At 40.6% G+C, this 26,589-nt stretch overlaps 1 protein-coding gene across 1 annotated transcript in view; it reads right to left on the reverse strand.

Moving 5' to 3' along the window:
* Positions 1 to 5,247: 5,247 nt before the first annotated feature.
* The window catches only part of LOC145409043 (uncharacterized), a 107,571-nt gene continuing 86,229 nt past the window's right edge, over positions 5,248 to 26,589 (reverse strand). The window contains exons 7-9 of the mRNA XM_080279601.1: positions 25,405 to 25,672; positions 9,522 to 9,670; positions 5,248 to 5,505 (exon numbers count right to left, since the gene is read on the reverse strand). Of these exons, the coding sequence (XP_080135727.1) occupies positions 5,248 to 5,505; positions 9,522 to 9,670; positions 25,405 to 25,672 (675 nt within the window). The remainder of the gene's footprint in view (positions 5,506 to 9,521; positions 9,671 to 25,404; positions 25,673 to 26,589) is intronic.

Below are 26,589 nucleotides of genomic sequence, written 5' to 3' on the forward strand. Positions count from 1 at the left end.
AAACTCCTTTCTGGGAGGAGAGCAAGATGGAAATGTACAGTTGAAAACTACAATGTACAAATTCATTATATACAAGGTAAAATGAACATAGTAGCTGACGCATTATCTAGGAACCCGAACACAATTCAGGTCGCGGCGTTAGATCTCAAAGGAAATATCCCAAACCACGAGGATATCGCAAAGGCACAAAGACTTGACCCAATATGGTCAAAAGTAATATACAAGTTAGAAAGTGGAGATGGCATACAATTACCCAAACTTCATGTCCCACTTGAACAATTCACAATGGTCAATAATACATTATACAAGATTAACTCTAAACAACCAAAACGCCAAAGAAATACTAACCAGTTGGTAGTACCTAATGACATGATACCCCAAGTATTACGATTGATACACGACAGCCCACATGCAGGACATCCTGGAAAGGATAAGACATTCAACCAAGCCCAGCTATTATATTACTGGCCTTCATTACGAAAAGATATAAACAATCATATAGACAGATGCGAATCATGTGCGAAACACAAAGGATACCCAATCACACCTGCACCGATGCGTAATTACCCAGTACCACATCAACCATGGGATGTTGTCGCTGTTGATTTACTCAAGATGCCATTATCATACAATAATAACCTATACTTATTCGTAGCAACGGATCATTTTTCCCGTTATGTCATTTTAGCTCCAATTAAAGATAAGACAGCAGAGACCGTAGCAAAGGCAATAACAGATAATGTAATATGTCGCTTTACTACCCCAAAGGTATTAATAAGTGATAATGGAGGAGAATTTAATTCTGAGATCTTACAAGAAATATGTAAACAATACAACATCAAAAAGGTTAACGTTTTGGTCTATCACCCAGCATCGAATGGGTTGTTAGAGAGACAAAATAAAAAGGTATTAGATGTGCTACGACACATTCTCAGTGAAAATTATGCAAGCTGGGATGATTGGATTCCCAGAGTAGAGGCCTCAATTAATGGGTGTATAAATAAATCCATTGGTGACACACCACATTTCATTATATATGGCACAGATAAAAAATTACCATATGAGCTCCTAGAAGGTGACAGCATGCCTATATACAATTACGATGATTACTCTAAACTCCGTTTACGTGAATTCCAGGACATTCACAAAAGAGTCAAAAAACAATTAACGATGTCCAAGGAAGAAATGACGGAGGCATTTAACAAGAAGGCAAAAGATTCACCTATCAGCTTAGGAGACACTGTTTACGGAGTCATTCATACGAGAGACAATAAATTATCCCCAAAATTTGAGGGCCCATACAGAGTAATTAACATAAAAGCAAACAAAGTTTTAATTAAGTCACTTTCAAGTGGTGAGGAGAAACAAGTTCATATTGACCATTTAAAACGAGTTTCAAGGGAATTATCACATAATTATTCAGCCTCGGATACAACCGAACAGGTGAACGTACCTCAAGAAACCAAGCAAGAACACAACAATGATTACAAAAAGAAATTAAGGTCATATACCAAACAATCGAACATAGGTGCAACTATTCCAATAATATCTACAGTTCATCATTTACGAGAATTAAATATCGATTTAAACTCCTTCTATAAATGAAATAACAGTTAACCGTAACGCATATCATCACTATCATCAACCACAGCTTTATAGAAAATTAAAAGATTTTTTTTTTTTTCGGTAGGTTACGATGAAGGGACTTATGCTATGGATTCTCCTCTACATAGTAAGAGTATATGCGCACCTAGACCCCAAGCATATAGTCCGACAAGGATGCCTCATAGCTCCAACGGCCACGACTACAATCGTTAAGGACGTCATGAGTACTGAAATAAGTCTAGATTACTTGTATGACTTACCTACTTATCTAGAAAGACTTGCGACGCCGATGCGAACTCTGGATTTCAAGATAGGAAATTATGTTTCACAAGCACATAACACCAAGGAAGTGAATGAAATGGTGAAGTTAGCGAAATGGAAACTAGAACAGGCGAAGTCAACTATGCTCATCATGATCCAAGATCTCCCATCTTATGGACCGGAGGTACTGAGCGACAGGAACAACATCACACGTACTCACCAAAAGCGCGGTTTGTTCGATCTGGGCGGCGCAGTTCTTGGGAACATCTTTGGATTGGCTACAGAGGATGACCTTAAAGAAATAAACAACAAATTTAATAAGATAGCTCAGGTATTAACATACCAAGAAAAATTCATCACAGGACAGAACTCAGCAATGAAGACAATTGTGAAAAATCTGAAACAAGCAGAAAACGTAGCTCTCGAGAGTGTAGATAAAATAAATGAATTAGAGGGAAACGTTACTCTTTTCCAGCACTTCTCCATCATCACAGAACATATTGACACGATTCTACTACAATTAGAGAACACTAGAGATCGTTTCAGGGCACTTATGCAAGGAATTTCGAATGCTGGTGATGGCAAGATCACAAATGACTTACTCCCAGTTCATGAGCTACGTCAGATAGTTAGTCAAGGCATACATAAACATAAATTGAAGCCATTGTTCCGCAGTAGGGAATTTATGCAATATTACCCGTATTTAGAAGCAACACTGACACCAACATCAGTGGTAGTTCATGTACCATTCATCACTGAAGACCTGTTCACAGTATACCAAATACACCCTTTCCCCTATAAAAATAACAACACTTTGGTCATCATCAACATCAACACAGACACCGAACTCATCATGGTCTCCAAGAGACGGGACACTGTCACTTTCGCAAGTGAGTCAACGATTGAACGAAAGTGCCGCACATCCTTACATGCTGTTCATCTTTGTCCTGCGTACATTTTCACGTTTCAGCCTACTGATACGGTCCCTTGTGAAATGGCTATCATCAGCAATAACAATATTCATCATCATTGCAACTTCACTTTTGCTCCAGATAAACTTGTACACCATCAACGCATTGGACACTCACAGTTTTTTATTTCCCTCATAACACATCAGTTTACATAGTCTGTCCAGATATACCACCATCTCATACATCAGCATCAGGATTATACATAGCACCAGACTACTGTGCGGTATTTACACCAGCCATGTCTACTTTATCCACCATCAATCACTACGCCATTCTCAACCATACACACAAACATTTCCACCCACTGCCTAATATGAACTTAAACATGAGCACAAGTATTAAGCTGACTTCACCTAAGTTTGAAACTATGCAGCTGATCAATGAAACAATGAAGCCCTGGGAAGATTTGAGTTTGAATATGTTCAACCCATATTATGTGTATAGCCCAGCACCTACTGTCTTTATAATCGTCTGCATTGTAGTTGCAGTACTGCTGTTCGCAATGCACAGAATGCATGCAAGAATTGCTAATTTGGAGTCATTATTTACTGGGGGGAGAGTTAACATCACAGTTAACCACCCTGAATGAAGTGTATATATTTTGTATATAGTATTATATATATATATATATATATATATATATATAATAAAAACAAGAATGACCCATATATGGCAGACCAATACCATTATCTTTAAATGAAATATTAATAACTCTAACCATAATCTTCATTTTAAACTATTTTTATTCTTGCATGTATGCATTTCACTATAATAACCCAAGTACATACTGTATTACAGTTAAATAATTTGCTTTAATGCATTTATTCAAATATGTATACAACTTGTTTAAAATGTAATATTACTGAATAATCACTATTTACTATGAATAATATATGTATACAATATTCATACAATTATGTTACTTTACAATATTATGTATTTCACTTAATTAGCTTATAAGATCATTATAATGTGTATGTAGTATGTAATAATATATTAAGACTATTAACTGTCGATGGTACGCCATTTTCGCGCGGCCGAGCAGATGTAGGACTACATATTATATTTACAAATCATGATAGATAGATAGATAAGTAGATAGATAGACAGCCCTCTGCGAGCCTGGGAAAAGGAAATGAGGTTTGCAAGTTACACTGAGGAAAGCTGACGACAGCGGCCAGTAAGGAGATGATGCAGTTAGCTGTCAGCAGTCCTCTCGTGAACAAAGACCTGGTGACCACACGCACATATACACACATACTCACACACAGGCTTCTTTAAACTTTCCATCCACGAGGAATACACGTGATACGTCTCCTGTTTCACCAGAATTTAGGAAAGAGAGCTCAGAAGGGGACAAGCGATGCTCGAGGCAGGTCGAAGGGGAGAAGAGCTTAGCAACTCGAGAGACAGAGAGAGAGAGAGGGAGCGAGACTCTATATTCCGCTTTGTGTGAGAGACTTGTTAATATTTCCAAGACAAATAAAAATAGTCCCATACTATTCTTTACCTCTCCTGTCACTACATGACAAATGGAAAGTTACTACAAGATATAAAAGCCGCTCGACCACAAGTCTAAAATATATATATAACTCAACTACAACTCAACCACAAAAGAACCACAAAGTATTTTATGACACAAAGTCATTTATGACAGTAGGAGGGAGGGCAGCTAAGTGAAGAGGACAGGACGACGTGGAGACGAATTGTCTGTGGTCACCCTTTAAGGGATGAAGGTGTCTGACAGTAGATAGATGGATGAACGGATGATGTATGGATGGATAGATCCTACATAATATTATAGGCTCGGCAGCGCTCTTTCATGACGATTTATGGTGAATATTTTACCTCAGTATTGTGTGTTATTTAAATCATTTTGATATCGACATTGTTTCATCAATATCAGACAAGAGAAAACCGATGTGCAGTGTGCAGAATAACTGGCTAGGGAAGATTTATTACGAAGTCTTAAAAGACACTTAAATTATAAAACAATGTCTTCTACATGCCTGGGTGCCTGATGTTTGCAAACAAGTGTGTCAGGTGATGTCATTATAAACATTCCAAGAGAATGTCCGCTAAGTGTCTAAGGACATCATAAGCTGTCACTGATTATATCGGCTAAGAGATTCAGTTGTTGTCGACACTCCCTGTTTGTCTGCTAAGTGTTGGGCTCATTATAAATACTCCTTGATTTTGTCTTTTATTTGTTAGAGTTATTATTAACATTCCTTGATTACTCATGTTCGCTGAGCAATGGGTCTATTATAAGCTCTCTGTGATTATGTACACTAAGTGTTGAGGTCTTTTTTACTGCTCTGCGGGTATGTAAGGCATATGTTAGGACTGCCTAATTACATTAAACGGGTCCAAATCTTGAATGCGTAGTTGGTCAGGTCAAGGGAGGTTGTTATAAACACGCCCTGATTATGTCTGCTAAGTGCTGGGGTCGCCTGATGACTTCATACGAGTCTGGACCACGGACCATCACCTCCATGGCCTGTGGTCGGAGGTTGAAGTTGGAGGCCATAGAGGCGCAGTAAGCCCCAGTGGTCCACACGGCCAGGGCTGATCCAGTCATGGGGGGAGGGCCAGGGAGAGGGTAGTCGTGGGCCAAGAAGTCTCCGCTCTCACACACTGGGCCGACTATGCTAGCCACACATGATTCCTGGAAAAGAAGAACAAAATATGCAATAAAAGGCAGAAAAAAAAAAAGAGAAAACTGAGACAATAAATAAATAAGCGAGATAAAACAACAAATAAATGGAAAGGATTATAAGCATTTAAAATGCAAGAGCGACAACTATGTTAGAGACCGAAAAAAAAAAATCAAGAAGTAACTGCTAACAGAGGGCCTGTAATGGATGTTGTTTTGTAGTGCTACCCCAGTCTGTCTGATCAACCAGACCCATAAACTGCAGGTAATCAACCGCCCCTGCAGGGTTGTCCTGTACAAGTAGGCAATCCCATATTAACCCATTCCATGCCTAGGGGTCCGCCGTTGGGTTGCCGTGGTCCCGTACATTAATAATAGTGTTTGCTACCCCAATCTCATAAGTATTTGAATCCGTTGGATGGCAGGAAACGAACGTTGTAACCCCCGTCCTCTTTTGGAAGGTGTGTGTGTGGGGGGGAGGATACGGGACGTTTGTGCATTCGAGCAAGTCCTCATTCCAAATGCATCGTCACCACCACGGGAAGGTATCCTTCTCCAGCGCCAGGCCCATACATTACACCCGTTCAGTACAGTCAGACCTTTTTTACAATTTAATATTGCTAATCTCCCCCCAAATTTATTAAAATTAGGAAGGCAAAGAGATTGCTAAAGCAAAAGAAAATGCATACCACAAGCTGTACGAGAAGTTGAATAGTAGAGAAGGGGAAAAAGACTTGTACCGATTAGCCAGGCAGAGAGACAGAGCTGGGCAGGATGTGCAGCATGTTAGAATGATAAAGGATGCAGATGGCAATGTACTGACAAGTGAAGAGAGTGTACTAAGAAGGTGGAAGGGGTATTTCGAAGAGTTGATGAATATAGAAAATATGAGAGAGGGATGGTTGGAAGAGTTGGAGGTAATGAGTCAGGAAGTCCAAGAGATCAGCAGAGAGGAAGTGAGGAATGCCATGAAGAGGATAAAGGATGGCAAGGCAGTGGGGCCAGATAGTATACTAGTGGAAGCATGGAGGAGCTTAGGAGAGATGGCTGTGATGTGGTTTACCAGATTGTTTAACAAAATCCTGGAGGGTGAGAGGATGCCGGAGGAGTGGAGAAAAAGTATTCTAGTTCCGATTTTCAAGAACAAGGGTGATGTGGAATGCTGCAGCAACTACAGAAGTATAAAGCTAATCAGCCATGCAATGAAGATATGGGAAAGAGTGGTAGAAGCTAGGCTGAGACGAGAAGTGAGGATCTGCGAGGAGCAATTTGGTTTCATGCCAAGGAGAAGTACTATAGACGCCATATTTGCTTTGAGAATGGTGATGGAGAGGTACAGAGAAGGCCAGAAGGAGTTCCATTGTGTGTTTATAGACTTGGAGAAGGCTTATGAAAGGGTACTGAGAGAGGAACTGTGGTACTGTATGAGAAAGTCAGGAGTGGCAGAGAAGTACGTGAGGGTGGTGAAGGACATGTACGACGATAGTGTAACAACAGTGAGATGTGCAGTAGGAATGACTGAGGGTTTCCAGGTGGAGGTGGGATTGCATCAAGGATCGACTTTGAGTCCCTTCTTGTTTGCAATGGTGATGGACAGATTGACAGATGAAATTAGACAGGAGCCTCCGTGGACAATGATGTTTGCGGACGACATTTGATATGAAGTGAGAGCCGGGAGGAAGCTGAGGCAGAGCTTGAGAGATGGAGATATGCACTGGAGAGAAGGGAAATGAAAGTAAGCAGAAGCAAGACTCAGTACATGTGTGTAAATGAGAGAGATGACAGAGGAACCGTGAGGCTGCAAGGTGTAAAGGTGGCAAAGGTAGATGAATTCAAATACTTGGGGTCAACTGTACAAAGTAACGGAGAGTGTGGTAGAGAGGTAAAAAAGAGAGTGCAGGCGGGATGGAGTGGGTGGAGAAAGGTGACAGGAGTGATCTGTGACAGAAGGGTCTCTGCAGAAATGAAAGGGAAAGTTTTTAAGACTGTAGTAAGGCCAGCCATGTTGTACGGAATGGAGACAGTACCACTGACAAAAAGACAGGAGGCACAGTTGGAAGTAGCAGAATAGAAGATGTTGCGTTTTTCACTAGGAGTGACGAGATTGGACAAAATTATAAATGAACATATTAGAGGGACAGCGCACGTAAGTCAGTTTGGGGACAAAGCTAGAGAGGCGAGCCTTAGATGGTTTGGACATGTGCCGAGGAGGAATGAGGAGTATGTCGGGAGGAGGATGCTGGAAATGGAGTTACCAGGCAGGAGAAAGAGAGGAAGGCCAAAGAGAAGGTTTATGGATGTAATGAAGGAGGACATGCGAGTGGTAGGTGTAAAAGAAGATGCAGAAGACAGAGTAAGATGGAGACGGGTGATCCGCTGTGGCGACCCCTAAGGGGAGAGCCGAAAAGAGAAGAAGAAGAAGAAGGAAGGCATTCTCTTGTTGAATTGGTTAAGAAGGACATTATATAACATCTGAAGTCTGAAGAATCTCTCCTAAGCTGAAAATAATTTATTGGAAGTAGCATGAATATATACTGTACAGTGTGCTAAAAATTACGTCGCTGGATTGAATGGGTCTACTTCCCTTGACAGCATTACATGATCGAAAAAAACAAAAAGTCTTTTCTTGGGGATCGAGTCTGTTCAAGGGCTTCACTGAGGATGAAGCATATTGACCGCTAAACCACCAGGAACCCTGGACGCACACCACAACATTAAGAGTTGTATTCTAAGTGGCTGTGGAGATTCAGTAACACAGGTTCCTTAGAGAAGTATGGCATTATAATATTAGGTGGCTGGTGGTTTGACAATTAAAACGCCTCAGTCAGAGTAGTAGCTTTGCATAGGTTCAGGCTCCAGGAGGTAAGGAGAGGTCTTGCGATCACTTAATGACAATAGCGGAAGTAGGCTGGTTATCTACTAGATTACGGCAGCCTAGTCACAGGCCACTACACTTCCATTATGGCAATACGAAACTGACTTTTTAAAATCATTCTTGCATGACATTCATTTATCTTTAATTATAAGGCAGGAATTAGTGAAACTGGATGATGAGGAAATGGAAAATGTGAGTGAATTTAAGTACTTGGGTAGTGTGATGAGGAAGGACGGAAGTTTGGTGGATGAAGTGCTTGAAAGGGTACAACAAGGAAGTAAGGTTGCTAGTTCTTTGAAAGCAGTTATAAGAAATGGGGAAGTGACCATGGGAGTAAAAACCTCACTGCATGACTGTATTGAGATACAAAGGCTAACGTATGGAAGTGAAGTTTGGACCTTGTTTGAAAAACACAAGTCAAGAGCGAGAGCAGTGGAAATGAATTATTTGAGGGGAGCATTTTGAGTTACATGGAGAGACAGACTGACAAATGAGGCAGTGAAGGTGCGTTGTGATGTGGATGTGGATGTGGTAGAAACCATTAAGAGAAGTACACTGAGGTGGTTTACCTATGTGAAGAGAATGGAGAGCGAGAGACTAACGAGGAGAGTGTATGTAAGTGAGGTGGAGGGGGGTAGAGGGAGGGGAAGGCCAAGGATGAGATGGAGGGATGGAGTGGAGAGGTATATGAGGGAGAGGGGTGTGAGCTGGAGGGGAGGACATTGACATGGCGGGGAAAGGGCACCTGGAGGTGATTTGCTTGTGGCCACCCCTTACGGGATTAAGACGTCTGGCAACAGAGACTGAATAATAATCTCCTTTGTCAGTAATAAAATCAATCCTCCACTCCCGCTTGCCTTTCCATCAGCTAACCTGAAGGGGTTTAAGGGTCTTCAACAGGAGATATGGGTGGATTACTATGCTGACTTAGGCTCTCCAAGCATAATGTCTCTATATGGACGGTGGGTTTTAGTGCACAGTCACTTACTTGTGATGGCGGATGACGGGCTATACTAACCTGGATATAGAGTTTTTTTTTTATTTATTTATTTTTTTTAGTCCAGTGAATCAAGGGTTACTCCAAAGATTGAGACAGTATGAATGGTGTGTATTAGTGCTGAAGCAGTTACATGTGATGGTTAGATATGCAAACCTGGGTACGTGTGGGTAGACTGAGGTAGGTGATGGGGTGGATGGCTCCATACAATGCTGGACGAATCACCTCTGTCATGGCTGCGTCCACAACCACGAAGGTCCGCTCTCCGCTGCACTTCACTCCCAAAACCTCCGTAACAACCACACCTGACGTCATGAAAAACATTTAAAATTCGTGCTGCTGGACTACACCAGGACCATTAATACCGTTGAACTACACCAGGACCATTAATACCGTTGGACTTCACGAGGACCATTAATACCGTTGGACTACATGAGGACCAATAATACCGTTGGACTACATGAGGACCAATAATACCGTTGGACTACATGAGGACCATTAATACTGTTGGACTACACCAGGACCATTAATACCGTTGGACTACACCAGGACCATTAATACCGTTGGACTACACCAGGACCATTAATACCGTTGAACTACACCAGGACCATTAATACCGTTGAACTACACCAGGACCATTAATACCGTTGAACTACATCAGGACCATTAATACCGTTGGACTACATCAGGACCATTAATACCGTTGGACTACACCAGGACCATTAATACCGTTGGACTACACCAGGACCATTAATACCGTTGAACTACACCAGGACTATTAATACCGTTGGACTACATGAGGACCACAACATGACACCACCACAGGCACGCCACCACCAACACACCAGTACCACCCCCACACCACCACCAACACTTCGACCACGACCATAGCCACAGCACAATCGCAACACACAACATCACCACCACCACCACCACAACAACAACACACCACGCTGCCACCACCAAACCCCTACCTCACCATCATCACACCACCACCACACCCACAAACACCACACCACCACCACACCCACAACCACCACACCCAAACCACCACACCAACACCACACCAACACCACACGACCACTAAACCACAACACACCTCCACCACACCACAACCACATCGATAACACGAACAAACCACACCATCGTCACACCTTAGTGTTACTCAGATGCGAAGCATGTTTTACGTGTTCTGGTGCCAACATCGTTTCCCATGACGAGTTGTAGTTTCACACTATTGTTACATATTACATTCAAAGTTGTTTATTTATAATTAACAATGTGTAATATAGTGTGAATGATAAGCAACCAAACACCATTTCACTGTAAAGTGTGGCTTGGGATAGGATGCGCAATCAGACAGCCTTTTTCAATCAAAACAACCTAGGGTAAAGGGAAGGCGACAGAGAAATATATTGTATATATGTTTAAAGTCTTGGGGAAATATTTACCTTGCTGGTATACTTTAATGTAATCAATACTATTTTATGGAGGTGTATAATATACATGGTAAAGTTATGGTGCTTCTATTCATGTATAAATCCCAGAGTATCTGTGATGCTTGGCATCTCTATTTTATGCTGATTCCAGTCCCACTCCCCAGTGGGGGAAGGCGGCTAACAACTGAGCGCACTTATCATTCAAACGAGAGGGACGTATATACTCTGAGCTTTCTCTGTGTCGCAGTTGTATCTTTCTGTGGCCAATAGAGAGAAATCTGCTCAGTTTTCAGTTCACCTGCACACGCTACCTCTACCAATACCTTCAACAGGATCTACACCGATTCCCACCATCTCCAGTGTGTGAGAAAGACATTTGGTGGACTTTGACCAGGCGCAACGTTATTAACCTTGCTTGGAACAGTGGTCACGTCTAAGCTGATATATAATTGGTGATCAGCTGTGAAGTTCCAGTAAGCTGATATATTAGTGACCAGTTGAGGAATTTATACCAGCTGATACATAATATTGGTCGCAGTGGCGGGATTCCTGCCAGCTGATACAGCCGAGAGATTGACCTTCAGTTCCAGCAACAAGTAGCTGTATAAAATCAACTTATCTTAGATTCATTCTCTCGTATTTTCAAATACCCCAAAATGGTCACCTTCATTAAAAAAAGAAAAAAAAAGACATACCACAAAATGTGCTTGTCATATTCGTGTAGGCACTAACGACGAATAATTAAAAATGGTTATCTCCTTATTAGTTTCATTCAGTAATGTCTAGACCTCGTTACACCGTTATCTGTTTACATTAACCCCTCCGTGGCCGCCGGTGTCAAATGACGTTTAGCCGATAAATGGCCGTCGGCGTCGTTTGAACGCGGCCTGCAAAAAACTGCAAAAATTTTTGGGAAGTGAATGGACATTCTGAACGTCTTCACACTGACCTACACTACACTCCCATACACCCCGTCCAGCAGTTCACAGCCTGCTGCTGTGATATGTGGATTTTTGATTATTTCGCTCCTGGCCATGCCTTAACAAGCACAACTACACCCATTATCTCGGCCCAGGCAGAACATATCATCTTTGTCCTCTCTTGCAAAACACACACAACCACCTGTTTACGATTATCAAGTAATACAGGCACATAAAAAAAAAAACATGATAATAACAGGAAAAATACATTTTTGTCTTGGTATCTTTACCTATTTGCTCAGGTTTGCTGTAATGATTTGGATCATTTGATGCAATGCAACTTGTAGAAAACTGTGAAAACTTTCGGGAAGTGTACGAAAATCTGGGACATGAGACTGACCTTGCCTTCACTCTCTCACGTATCATCCGTCAGTTCACCACCTGCTGTCATGACGAGTGGATGTATGATTTTTTCACTCGCGGCCATGCCTAAACACACACAGTTACACCCATTATCTCGACCCAGAAAAGAAAATACAATCTTTTTCCTCCCTTGCAAAACACACACAACCACCTTGTTTACGAGACAGCAATATATATTGTGAAAATAACATGGTAAAATGATAAAGATGAACGTAAAATGATAAAGATGAACATGTTATGATGGAAAAAATACGTTTTCCCCCGTCTGTAAACGTATTTATTTCTGCTTTGTATCTGTATTCGTAATAATTAGACTTATTCTTAGTTCTGAAACTGCATTACGTTTCTATTTTTAGCCATGCTCGTGGTGTGGGAGCTGAAAGTTGCGACTCAACTTCCTTATTGGTAATCGGACTGACCCTCCACTTTATTCTCCCGTGGCAGAGTCTAGCCTTGGAGAACGTGCAGTTTTCTCATTTAGGACTGAAAATTCAACTCTTTCGCTCCCTTTTCTAAGCATGGGCACAACGATAACATAAAAAATAACTCGAAACTACCATAAACATATTTTATATAAAAAAGGTGAAAATGTATTCATAATATTTTTTTTTTCCAGCCATTCCTAACAGATTTTGTACTGAAATCATTCGATATCATATCTCATATATGCATAACATTTCAGCACCATTCGCATTGTTTTGGGAGGTAAAAAGAAAAAAAAAAAAACACCTGCCCAATTGCGATGCGGCAGTCCCCTGGGTGGCGATATCGGTTGCCGATATTTCTGCAACTTCCGCGCTTCATTGCAAGCCACAAAATGCGTCTAGGAAGCTGGGATTTGCACTGTTAGGTGCATCTGAACATTCTCTTCAATATGGCAAGAAAAAAAATCGAAACTTCAAAAAATGGCCCCAGCGTCGGTCTGGGGTGCACGGAAAATTCCGGGCCTTCGGCCACAGAATGATTAAATGTATAGCTGGTGACCTACACCTATAACCTTCTGTTACAAAACTACCGAGAAATATATAATTATTTCCGTAATCTACGAAACTTATGCCTTTGGGTTTGGCAAGGTAGTTAAAAACCGATTAGGAGATAATACTTACTAGCACTGTGGTAAAAATTGGTAGCTATTGCTCTCAAATGTTACTTTACTCTAGAAACCTTGTTATATATTAAACAACATATAGCTTCTTTTTAAACAGACCATTATCCAAAGTGTTCTTTTAATCAGGTAACAGATGAGGGAACATAAGAGTATTCTAAAGATAATGTTTGCGTACATTGTTTACGTGCAGGACTTGAGTGCTCTTCATACGAGGAAAACTTACTACCCACTCTTGTTGGGCTCTCATGTGCCGTGATATCGCGCTTTGGTAAGTTTCCAGTACACACATGCTTAGTTTTGCATCATTACACCTATGTGTATTACTTGCAGTATTATCACGGACGACCATAGTATCTGAAGTCGATGTTGGCATTGGATTTCTTTGGTGAACATGCATACACTTATTGCCTCTAATAGCCGTATACCAGAACTTTAGAAAGTGGCAGGTTGGAAGCTGCACCATGACAATGCCCCTGCCCATTCTTCTCAGTTGATTCAGGAATTTTCCTGCCCATTCATCTCAGTTGATTCAGGAATTTTTGGCCAAGCACAACATCCTTCATGTTTGGCAGGCTCCTTACTCACCAGACATGGCTCCATGCAACTTTTGATTATTCCCCAAGCTCAAAACTCCGCTGAAGGGTCCCCAATTTGAGACGAGAGAAAAGATCATGATGAATGTGATGAAACACCTGCAGGAGATACTGAAAATCTACTATGAAAAATGTTTCAGGCAGTGGAACGAACGTTGTGATACGTGTGTCAAGTCAGAAGGGACTAACTTTGAGGGGGATTAGTGTCCTAACTCATCAGGTGAGCTATTTATATTTTTAAAGCCTTAGGTTGGTTACTTTCTGAACAATCCTTGTAAGTACAATTATTGGCAATTTTGTTTCCAAACTGCGAACAGAAAAGGAAGGCTTCAAGTTGGAGAATTTAGAGCATTTAGAATAAACAAAACATTTCTTCGCAACGAATAGACTTGGCAAGACTTCGAGCAAAAATGCAAACTGAACGAGAGTCAGGGTTATAATGGAGTAAGTACCTTTTGAAAACCTCCACTGCGTGAATAGTATTGTCAAATGTGTAAACTAACCCTCTTGTGCACCATAAGTTTTCGATAAGTTTCCGGACCCCCATCCCCGGAACCAAACCCCACTCAGGCTGCCTCCGTTTGCACAGAAAGGAAAAAAAATTTATGGCCAAATTTACCCTTGGAAATGTTTATATTGTTATAAATCGCATCCCATCATATTCACTGATGTATATACCATCAGATAAGCAAAAAAATAAAACATAAAACAGATGAATAAATGTACAGAAATCAAGCAAGGTGAAAACTAGCTTCTAATACCTTCCCAACATCACTGTGAAAAATTTTTCCTGTGACGAGCAGTTGCAAAGGACATGTCTATATGCAGAGTTTCACGAGCTTTAAAATGAGATTGGTTTCGAGTTGATACGTCCAATAGGTTTCAAGTAAATTGAAAAAAAAAAAAACTACAAAAATCGCTTTGAAAATGTCTTATTTGTTTATTTCATATGCTTTAAGTGACACTGTAACAAACATATATGTAAATTCTATCCAGTTTTGTAGCCCAAAGGTTAAGGAAGCCCATGATATAATTCACAGTGTTATAACCCTTAACTGTATGTTATAACCCTTAACTGTTATTGAGAAAATGAATTTTGAAAGTTATGATAGGTTGCGGGCGGTAACAGCACCTACGCTACGGCCCATATGCTGAGTAGGTTTGTCTTTCAGAACTTTTCCCAAAATAATTATTTGCACACATAGATTACTTTGCTTTACAAAAGTATGCATAAGAAATCATCAGCTTGATCATGGTTTCTTCAGATTTTTTATGTGACCCATTCTTTATGAGTAAAATGACTGAGAGAATAGCAATGAAATGCACCACAATATCCCTATGAGAAATATAACAGTAAATACACAATTTATACCTCACAATACAGTAGTATAAAAACTAGACAAATAAGCTGGTTACTCACATCCTCTGGCAATGTTGTAGTGTTTCTTGAGAGGAGATGGAGTTCCAGAGAGAAGGAAAGGTACGATCACAGCCTGTGTGTGTGTGTGTGTGTGTGTGTATTTGCAATGTGATTTACTGTTGTATGCTTTCATCGGTACGGTACTGATGAAAGCATTGTCCTGTGCAGTGGCACATCACAAACAGGACATATATAGCTGGTGTCCCTCCTCTTGTGCAAATAGCACAGCAAACATTGCAGCCTTTTCCTGTTGGGGATTCTCTCCAGGGTGTGGTGCAGTGTTGAGTCCAAGCGTGTCCTATCATCCACATATTTACGGCGCTTGGACGGTGGTGCTCCTCCATCTCCTCGCCTCTGTGCTCCTGCTGGAGGTGCAGTGGCAGAAGCTGGCCGAGTAACTCCTGACGGGCCAGCTACTGCGGGAGGTGGAACAATCGTGGCAGTAACTGGCCGAGTTACTCCAGACGGACCAGCTACTGCAGGAGGTGGTACAATTGTTGCAGGCAGAGCGGAGGCTGCAGTTGATGGAGTGGTTGCTGCAGGTATAGGTGGTCGTCGTTGCGAGGAAAGGTCAAGGGCATGATGGAAGACATGACCTGATGCCAACCACTCCTCCCTCTGGAATGCTCCTGAAATTCTAGGAGAGTCACTGGCCCAGTGGTGCTCTTCTTGTAGAGGGTGTAGGCACTGAATAGGGCCATGTGAATGAAACAGGTCAGTTTCTTGGTCCACTTGACTGTCCCCCTTTGAGCGGGGTAGTATTGGATAATCTGATCGAAATGATCCACCCCGCCCATGTGCCGATTGTTGTCCTCCACCATGACGGGCTTGTTCACGGTTTTGGCAATGTGGTGGCATCTCCTGTCTGGACCCTTTACCTTCCCATGCACCTGCTTAGGGACGGTGATGTCGCTTTTGAAAGTGGTCACCATACTTACAATACGTTTGTCCTTCCACAGCAATACCATTACATTGCCCTTGTGCCTAGCTTCTACTCCATCATCAGGAAAGCATCTAGTACTGCTGATGTCCTGCAGCTCCCTCAGTGCTCCCCTTGGAAGTCGTACTGTGCCACACACATGCACTCCCTCTGTGAAGAGGCGTTCGCACAGTGATACAGAGTTGTAATAAGTGTCCATATACAACTTGTATCTTTCGCTCTTCAAATTCAGTGAGGCCCCACTGTGTTTTCTAGAGATTTCTTCTTCCCCTTGTATACCTCGAAATTCCACACGTAGCCACTCCTTGCCTCAGCCAAGATGTAGAGTTTGATGACATACTTTTGGGGCTTCATAGGGTTATGTACACGGAAGGAGAGCCGCCTTTTCCATCCCAGAGATCCCTCATCCAGGCTAAGATGTTCGGCCTGGATGTAAAACTCCTTGAACTTCTGAAGGAGATACTGCATCACTGTGTGAATCCTTATTAGCCGGTCTTAATTGTCCTCGAGTATGGCGAGACTATTGAAAGCATGAAAGTGCTTTAGGATGAACCTGAAGCACTCTCCACTCAGTCCTCTGAAATATGGGGTAATCGTGAACCTCTGTGGACCGCCAATAATGTCTTATGGTTGGCAGTTCACAAATCCCCATAAGAAAGTATAACTCGAGGAACTGGGCCATCTCCTCTTTGTTGCGGGAGTACCAAACATCTAGTGCAGTCTCCAGGAACCTGGCATAATTGTTAATTTCGACCGTCAGGTAGATCAGCAACTCCCTGGTAAAAAAAAGTATTGGATGCATTGGAATGGTGTTCTTGGTGCTGCCAGTCTCAAACCTGGGGTTTCAATGAAGAGGCCAGCATTGGGTGTGAATGGCCCAGAACTCCAGGTTTCATTCTGATGGACTTCACCTGGGGATGCTTGGCTGTGTACGTGTGTGGAGCACACAACCCCGAGACAGATGACTACCTCTTGGCTGCCCACCACTACCTCTCCTAGGCCAACGTTGCCCTCATCTTTGTGGTGGGGAGGGAGATGGTGATAATGATTGTGTTGATGATAGGTGGGTGGATGAAGGTTCAGGTGATTGTGGTGATGGAGATGGTTGTGGTGATGGTTGTGATGAAGATAGTTGTGGTGGTGATGGTTGTGGTGATGGTTTTCATGAAGATGGTTGTGGTGGTGATGGCTGTGGTAAAGATGGTTGTGGTGAAAATGGTTGTGGAGATGGTAATGGTAAAGATGGTTGTGGTGGAAATGGTTGTGGAGGAGATGGTTGTTGTGTTGGTGATGATGATGGCTGAAATTCAGGGGGAATGAAGTCTGAAGGGGATAGTGACTTTGATGATTTTGTAGGGAAAGATGATATGGAAATATCTTGGATGGGTGGTGAGATGCGAGCAGGTTGGAGTGTTGTGAGAGTGTAGGGTGACTGTGGGGATAATGAGGTCAGTGTTTGCAGTGGGGGAGTGGGTGGAAGAGAGGTGGCGATAATATGGCTCAGTCTCCGTGGTCATGGTGTTTCCAGTGATGGCAGAGGTGATACCAGTGGTGGCAGGGGTTATACCAGTGGTGGCAGTGGTGGTAGGAATGGTGGCAGTGATAACAGTGGTGGCAGTTGTCATATGAGTGATGGCAATGGTGACACGAGTAGTGGCAGGGTGTCAGCAGTGGTATGACCAGTGGTGGTAGTGGTCAAAGGAGTGGTGGTGGTGATGGTGCTACTGCCTGTAGTGCTAATCACCGCAGCCTTGACTGCAGCTTTAGGTTTATCTATTCCCTTGGAGGAGGATTTCCCTCTCCCTTTCCTCTCCTTCACTCTTTCCTCCTCACCAAATTCACTATCAGATTCACTGTTCCTGCTTTCTTCACTTTCACTCCCACTAAACAAATATTTCAAGTACTCCTCCTCCGATAAGCTCTTGCCTGCCATTGTAGTGTTAGTGTAATAGGAGGGGAACGATAAAAATTGGTTATGAAATTTCAAATTTGGCTTTCTCTGAAAATATATAAGAAACACTTATAAACCATCTTCACAAGTGCACTGCACTATATATAACAAACTATCACTATAATACACGTAAAGTATGGACAGTGTGGTAACAGAAAACGAGGAATAAGATGGTGGCTGCCCACTCACACACCCTCCTAGACTGACTGCCGAGAGGACACTGAGCTAAAAATAGGCTGCTTATTCCTGCAATAAGCTGGCAGGTGTTGCCACATATTTCCCTTAGACCTGGCCACCCTCACCTTTGACCCACCAATATTTGATGCAATTTCATCCACAGGAAAAGCTTCTACAATCATTTATAGGGAAGTTGCATCATATTGCATCATTGGTTACTATTCAGATTGCAAGGACTATGACTCGCATTGCGTCATAGTGCATGAAAGGGCTAAGGCTGTTTCATGCATTTGTCAGAGAAAGCAATGTATGTTTCCACACCTGAGAGAATATCCTCTGTAATGCACGAGGTAAGCTGAAATGGTTCTCAGCCATGGAAGTTATTATTCTAAAGAAAATCAAGAATGTATAGCCTGATGGTCATATTCTTATACATTTCCTTCCCTTGTAGAGGCATGGGAAGGAAATCTTTAGCAGAACTTGTTTTCTTAAAAAATTCCTTACCTACCTGAATTGCATGAAGAGAAAGATTTTTCCTTTAAGCAAACAGAAATTACTGAAATTTGAAAGAGTTATTTGACACATCTCTTCAAAAATTCCTCCACAATATTTGTGAATTCTGTTGTGACTTATTGCCATAATCATATTTAAAAACTTGAAGGAAGTTACTATATTATTTTATTTATACAATTCACGACTACATACTAATGTTTAGGTGTTATCTGTATTTCTTTTAAAGTCTCAACCTATTCAGCTGAAATGTTTAGTCAGACTGAAACAGAACAGATGATGCACTGATGCATGGTTAATTCACACATCTCCTCTGATATTCATCCAATCTTATATGATGTGATACTGCCGGATCTGCTCCATTAATGCCAGGGTCACATGAGGATATTTTTCAAGAAATATTATGCCTGGTAATTTTCCTGGAAAAGGAAAAAATCTGCCATCAATGTTAGCGAGCATCTCAGTTCATGTCTTCCAGCTGGAAAAAAAAGTGAGCACCACCATGCGAGTATATGAGACGGACAGTATATAATAATTCTTATACATAGGAATAACATTATTAAAGGTAATACTTTTCCTGCAATATTGTTTATAATAAAATTATTTTGCCATGAGGAGTGAACATTGCTAATGTGATTTATGACTTATGTGGTGGTGACCTCCCACATCTTAAATGTGTTGTGCTTTCATTATCCAGTACAAGAGATGCGTGATTTGAACATGAATTTATAAATCTAACACTCCACCATACCAAGTATCAGCATGCTGGGTCTGTTTAGCTTGACAGGGCTATCAGCCTGGAAATTTTCCTTCCATTCCATGGAAGTCATCAAGTACACCGAGGGGGAAAGAAAATTCCATTCGAAAGGAAAATTGGGGGGAAGGAATTATTTATATGTATATGGCTGTGAGTCCCTGCCTGTCTGCAGCACCAAATGCCACAGATGCCATTTCTTGGGAAGGTCCACAAGCAAGATTGGAGAGATAGGACAGGTTACTGAGATAAGACTATGGATGGGGTGTCAGGACTTCATATTATAAATACAAATCATAACAGAAAGCATGATGGATAGATAGGTAGATAGATAGGCAGAGCCCCAGAGAAGATGTGGGAATGGGAAATTAGCTTGCAACTCTTTAAGTGAAGGAATGTTGATCATGCACCGGAAGCAGTACATACACACAGACATACAGTATTCTAGAAGCTTCCACGACAGTAGAGCACACGTGACATGACCCCTGCTACACGAGAATGTAGGAATCTGAGCTCAGAAGGAGACTGGCCTTAGAACCAGCAGGTAGTAGGGAGAAGGAGGGCGAGAGGGTGGAAAAGAGAGAGAGAGAGAGAGACAGGGAGGTAGCTCGCGGGACCCTACTTTATACTTCACTCATGTGTGAGGGACTTTGTTATTATTTCCAAGACAAATAAAAATAGTCCCATATTAATCTTTACCTATCATGTCATTGCATGACAAAAGGGAACGAAGATTATCTACTTACAAAACTACTCATGTATAACAACCACTGAACAACGAGTCTAATATATGTATAACTGATTTACAAAATACACTACAAAGTTCCTGTAAGATATGGTGGCAGTGAACGTACAAACCTCGTCTATGAATCTACAGTAAATTTCTACAAAACCAGGCGAGACTCTAACCAAGATTAGCTTCAGTTCTACAGTGAATTCCTACAAACTACAAACTACAAGCCAATGAGTCTACGAGTCTACAAGCCAATGAGCCTACAAGCCTACGAGTCTACAAACCCACAAATCTACGAGCCTACGAGTCTACGAGCCTACGAGTCTACGAGTGTACAGTTGAGTCTACATTATCAAGATGGAAAACAAACAATACCTCTCACAACCAACAACTCACAACCAGCTCCTGATGGTATTCTCTCCAACCCCACCTCCGTCTCCCCGATCATCACACTGATGTAGAGGTGAAGAGGTCACATGATGCCTTGCCAGTAGTTTAACAAAATATTGATACAAACAATCTTCCAATTTCTACAACGAACCAACGAACTACAACCATCTATGATCACCTACAAGTAACAAGTCTACATCTCCATATTCTTCTACACGCACCTACAAGTAGTGGCAGTCTTCATCCCACAAGTAAATCACAAGAGGAAAGGACCGAGCATACATTGAGAAAGAAAAACAAAACAAACAAACCAAGAGCGAGACACGACTCACAACTCACAACCACCTGATCTCACCCTCCTCTCTCTCCAACTGCCCCCAACCTCCACCGCTGATGCAGAAGTGTGAGAAGGTCAAGACGACAAAGCAAATACCAAGCCCATATTCACAACTCATCTTACTCATCTTCACTCAAGTTACTCGTCACTACTCATTTACTCACCACAGCTACCAGTGTGGGAAGTCGACGTCATCATACATGTTTGCTGAGACGATGCCATGCCTATCAACGTGTGTCTGACACCCCACAACACGTCAATAAACCCATGAAGGACAACGCTATCACCACGTGCAACACCACTCACACCATTCCCACCACGGTAAAAATTAGTGAGTTACATAGTTACTTCATTTATACAATACACATTAGTAGACAGAGTGGTAGACACCTTCTGCACAAACATATATAACGTGCTGTATCGTTACACCTTAAATACATACAGTATACCTACTTCAATTATCTGCATATTCCAATCACTAAATAATCACCAACAATAAATATTCTAAACTGTAAATATTCATTCATTTATTATAGCATTTATTTACTACCAACGAGTGTGACCATTTATACCTACATAAAATACGTGCTTCATACATACAGCTATACATTAATACATCTACAAAGTAATAAAGAAAATATACTATCACAGCTGCTCAGTGAATGATCAAAAGAACTGTATTAAACATTTATTAATTAAAGTTACCTAATGGAAACAGACAATTAAATTACACACACACAAAAAAAAGGCCAACACAAATGACATTAGCAAGATTGAACAACATCTTCCACACAATCGTGAAGACAAAGATTTCTGCACAGTGCTGACACATATAATGCCCACGATAGGTACAAGTGAACAACAAGTCAGTGCATATAGTTAATACTGTATATAGTGTATATATATTTTTTATATAAAATAACAAAATATGGGGCTATATAACATCATTTTCATTAATATCATTGCAATATAAACTAAATCTTAAAAAAAGGTGCCAAGGGAATTAACCAGCAATTATGCAACCTCGAACACCACCAAAAAAGCATAGTCAAACGAAGAAATCAAACCATAGAAAATCAATACATACAAAAAAAAAAAAGAAAAAGAAAAAGAAAACAAACTAGAGTAAGATCACATAACAAACAAATGAAAATAAGTGTGTTACTGGAAATGCCAAAATACCACATAAACTCCTTCTATATGTGAAACAAAAAGCAAATTAGTGTTCTCCACGAGCCAGTGGCATGGCACATCATCAATATCATCGACCGCAGCATGACCGGATTAGTGATGTCAGGACTGCAATTATTACAATTATGTAACGACAAATGACTGCATTATGTTACACTTGCTACAATTATGTAACTAAAAATTTTATGTAACAATTATGTAACGACAAACGATTGCATTATGTTAAACTTGCCACAATTATGTAACTACAAACAATATGTAACTTCATACAGTGTTACAGATATGCATTACCACAATATGATGTAACAATTCATACAATGTTACAGTTATGCATTACCACAATGTTACCACAGTATTATGTAACAATTCATACAATGTTACAGTCATGCATTACCACAATGTTACCACAATATTATGTAACAATTCATACAATGTTACAGTCATGCATTACCACAGTATTATGTAACAATTCATAGTGTTACAATTATGAATTACCACATATGTAACAATTCATACAATGTTACGATTATGTATTACCACAATATTATGCAACAGTTCCTACAATGTTACAGTTATGCATTACCACAATATTATGTAAGTTACAGTTATGCATTACCACAGTGTTACTACAATATTATGTATCAATTCATACAATGTTACAGTTATGCGTTACCACAATGTTACTACAATATTATGTAACAATTCATACAATGTTACAGTTATGCATTACCACAATATTATGTAACAATTTATACAATGTTACAGTTATGCATTACCACAATATTATGTAACAATTCATAGAATGTTACTGTTATGCATTACCACAATGTTACTACAATATTGTGTAACAATTCATACACTGTTACAGTTATGCATTGCCACAATTACTACAATATTATGTAACAATTCATACAATGTTACTACAATTCTGTATTACCAGAATCACACAAGTTAGGTGAAATATTAGACATTACTAAAGGGATAACTCCATATGTAATGTAATGACCTTGCAATATTACCATTGCACAATTACATGCATATGTCTGTTATACGTACACATCTTAAGAATTTAATACAATAACCAATTTAACCATACAGGTATTCAATTATGTATACAACTTGTTTAAAATGTAATATTACTGGATCATTGCACTATTACCATGAATATTATATCTGTACAATATTATAATCAATATTATGTATTAAGAGTGAAGAAGAAGAATATTATGTATTAATAGATTAGCATATGTCAATGCTGATTGCTGTCAGGGGACCGCCAGCTGCATGACCAAGCGATGTCAGGACTCCATATTATAAACACAAATCATACAGAAAGCATGATGGATATATAGGTAGATAGATAGACAAAGCACCAGACAAGGTGTGGGAACGGGAAATTAGCTTGCAACTCTATAAGTGAAGGAATATTGATCGTGCACCAGATGAAGTACATACACACAGACATACAGTATTCTAGAAGCTTCCACGACAGTAGAGCACACGTGACACGACCCGTGCTACACGAGAATATAGGAATCTGAGCTCAGAAGGAGACTGGCCATCGAACCGGCAGGTAGTAGGGAGAAGGAGGCTAGCAACATGAGAGAGAGAGAGAGAGAGAGAGACAGGGAGGTAGCTCGAGGGACTCTATACTTCACTCGTGTGTGAGAGACTTTGTTAATATTTCCAAGACAAATAAAAATAGCCCCTTACTGATCTTTACCTCTCCTGTCATTGCATGACAAAAGGGAACGAAGATTATCTACTTACAAAACTACTCAAGTATAACAACCGCTCGTCTACGAGTCTAATATATGTATCGACATATATATGTGTATATGTATCTAATATATTTGTCGACAAAACACTACAAGAAGCTACAAAGTTTCTGTAAGAGGAGAAGCCCCTCGGAGAGAAAAGACTGATAGAGTAAGCAGAGGGATCACTTGTAAGAACAAGATAAAGACTGTTGAAACTCTCTCTAAAGCGGTGTTGTACACTTTGCTCGAGGTTATGAACCATTTCAGTATGAAGACGTGTATTTTACTTTGTTCTTGCTAGCTTCACACAGTTTTATTTAGAGTAAAATGGATTTTGGAAACTGTAGGATTTTGATATTGATTTCATCAATCCACTTACAAGGGGAAGTCATTACTACTGTAAGTTAAATCATCTACAGGTGGTAAGGACAGAAGAAAGCCTTCGTACTGAAGGGGTTAAGAATAGACAAGTCATAAGCTGCTTCACCAGGTTGATCAGTGGCTGGAGAGGAGAGCAAATGATGGTTTAAAAAAAAAAAAAAAAAAAAAAAAAAAAAAAAAATCATCAACAACGGAGATTTCAGAGAATGGAGAACTGAAAGAATGTGTTGTCCCTTAAAACTAAAATAGTCAAAGAATTTTATATAGTCCGTAAAATTATTTGTACACAGCACTGATAGTTTTATTCAGAGAATGCAGGAAAGCCGAGGCCAGGGTGCAGACAATTCAGAAGATAAAAATTTATAACACGAGAGCTTTGTAAACCGTTGCATGCATACATGCAACTGCCAATTTTGGCTGTAAAATGAGTATATAGTTGTAGGTTACACAGACGAATTTATAACAACAAGATGGAGGAAATAAATATGAGATTTAGAGGAGGAGTTATGTTCAGTAATGAGGAAATTCGAAACTAAGGCCCTAGATATTTCGTTTGGCCGTCACAGTGAGAGAGGTTGATAGCAAGGGTATTTATATTCCTTGCGCTCAGGACTCCAAGGCAGAGTGTTGTTGCTGTGCAGCCATTTTGTATGTTATGAAACAGAATGTATGATGTGTAGTGTACTTGTAGTTTGATGTAGACAGATGAATATGCTTAGAAGAGAGTACTATTCTCTGTGTTACTGAAACTGCAAAACATCGGTAAAATGAGATGGTCAGAAGCTATGTCGTGAGGTCTAGTGAAGCGACAGCTTCAGCTCTCCCTACCACCGACCTACATCCAGTTCGAGATAACTGCCATTCTATTGGTGTACTTAGTTTATGGCATTATCATGGAAACATCTCCAGTCACCTCTTTGGGATGGAATCTATTGACTGCCTTCACTGCAGCCGGAGCATGCATGCTAAATAAGATACCATTGGTATTTCAGGGATGAGACATAACACTCACCTGCAGTGGCTACTAAAGAACGGCCCGGTTCCAGTATTAGGGTAACATTGTCTGGCAGAAGGGGAGTAACAGCTCCTACCAGCTCCTTGGGGCTTGGCGTCGTGACTTTATGTTTCTCAGTCTCTGCCTTCTGCCCCTTTGTCCATGCATTACCTTTACCCACTTCCTGACTACCCTTATACCCTGAAGGTAAGGGTGAAGAGAATTCAACAGCCAGTCCACCACCGAGGTTGATTATATTGGCACCAGACCATCCACTGCCTCGGATCTGTTAAAATTATCTTAAATAAGTAGAAGGAAAGCAATTAAGAACATATATATGACATTTTTCAAAGTTAGCTTCAAGCAGTTTCATTTTATAGGCAAAATATAAGACCCCGCTTTTTTATCCATTAACGTATAACTGGCGAGACAGGAAGTTCATATCAAACTCACTCTTTACTGTAGCTGCGTTGGAAAACCAAATAGAACAAGTGCCTGTACTGAGATGGTTGACTAGCGTTTGGTGGTTTTGTCTGTCTTTTGGTGGTTCCCTACCTATCCTGTGACTCTAAAACCATTTCAAATCATAACTCAAAAATACGAGAAAACTTTCTCGAGATACTAGGCCTAGGCCCATACCTGCCTGGCAATTTAAAGGTCAACTGGCATTGAATTAAATCATAGGTCGTGGCAACAAGCAACGATAAGAATACCAACATCAGTGCCAGCATCAAAGAGAAGCAGAGGAAAAAAAATGCATATAACTTTCCCTTTCAAAAATGACAGTTTAATATATAATTCACCCACAATAACTTCAGGCAGATAATTGGTTCCTTTATCAGATTATTCACATATAACACTTCTACATGATAACCATCATGTTTCAGTGCTAGTATCTTCTAATAGCTCAGCATGAGAACAACACATCGAAATGGCTCTACATAATTTTCATAACACTTCTTCATGCCCAGCATCGTACTGAAGTTTCAGTCTCTTGTTACAGAACAGCACTGAGGACAGAAATATAAAAATTTTTGATCAAGTTATTGTGGGCAGAGTATAGTACTTACCTAGCAAAAAGATTATTTGGTGACGCAGAAGGCAACAAAAGAGACTGAACAACTAGATGCTATCGTCTACAGCACTGTAAAGTACATACTAAACTTGGTCTACAGCACTGTAAAGTACGTACTACACTTGGTC

This window comes from Coenobita brevimanus, chromosome 79 (assembly GCF_032717465.1).
Source record: "Coenobita brevimanus isolate Jiangsu-jjx chromosome 79, ASM3271746v2, whole genome shotgun sequence".
In the NCBI taxonomy this organism is placed as follows: Eukaryota; Metazoa; Arthropoda; class Malacostraca; order Decapoda; family Coenobitidae; genus Coenobita; species Coenobita brevimanus.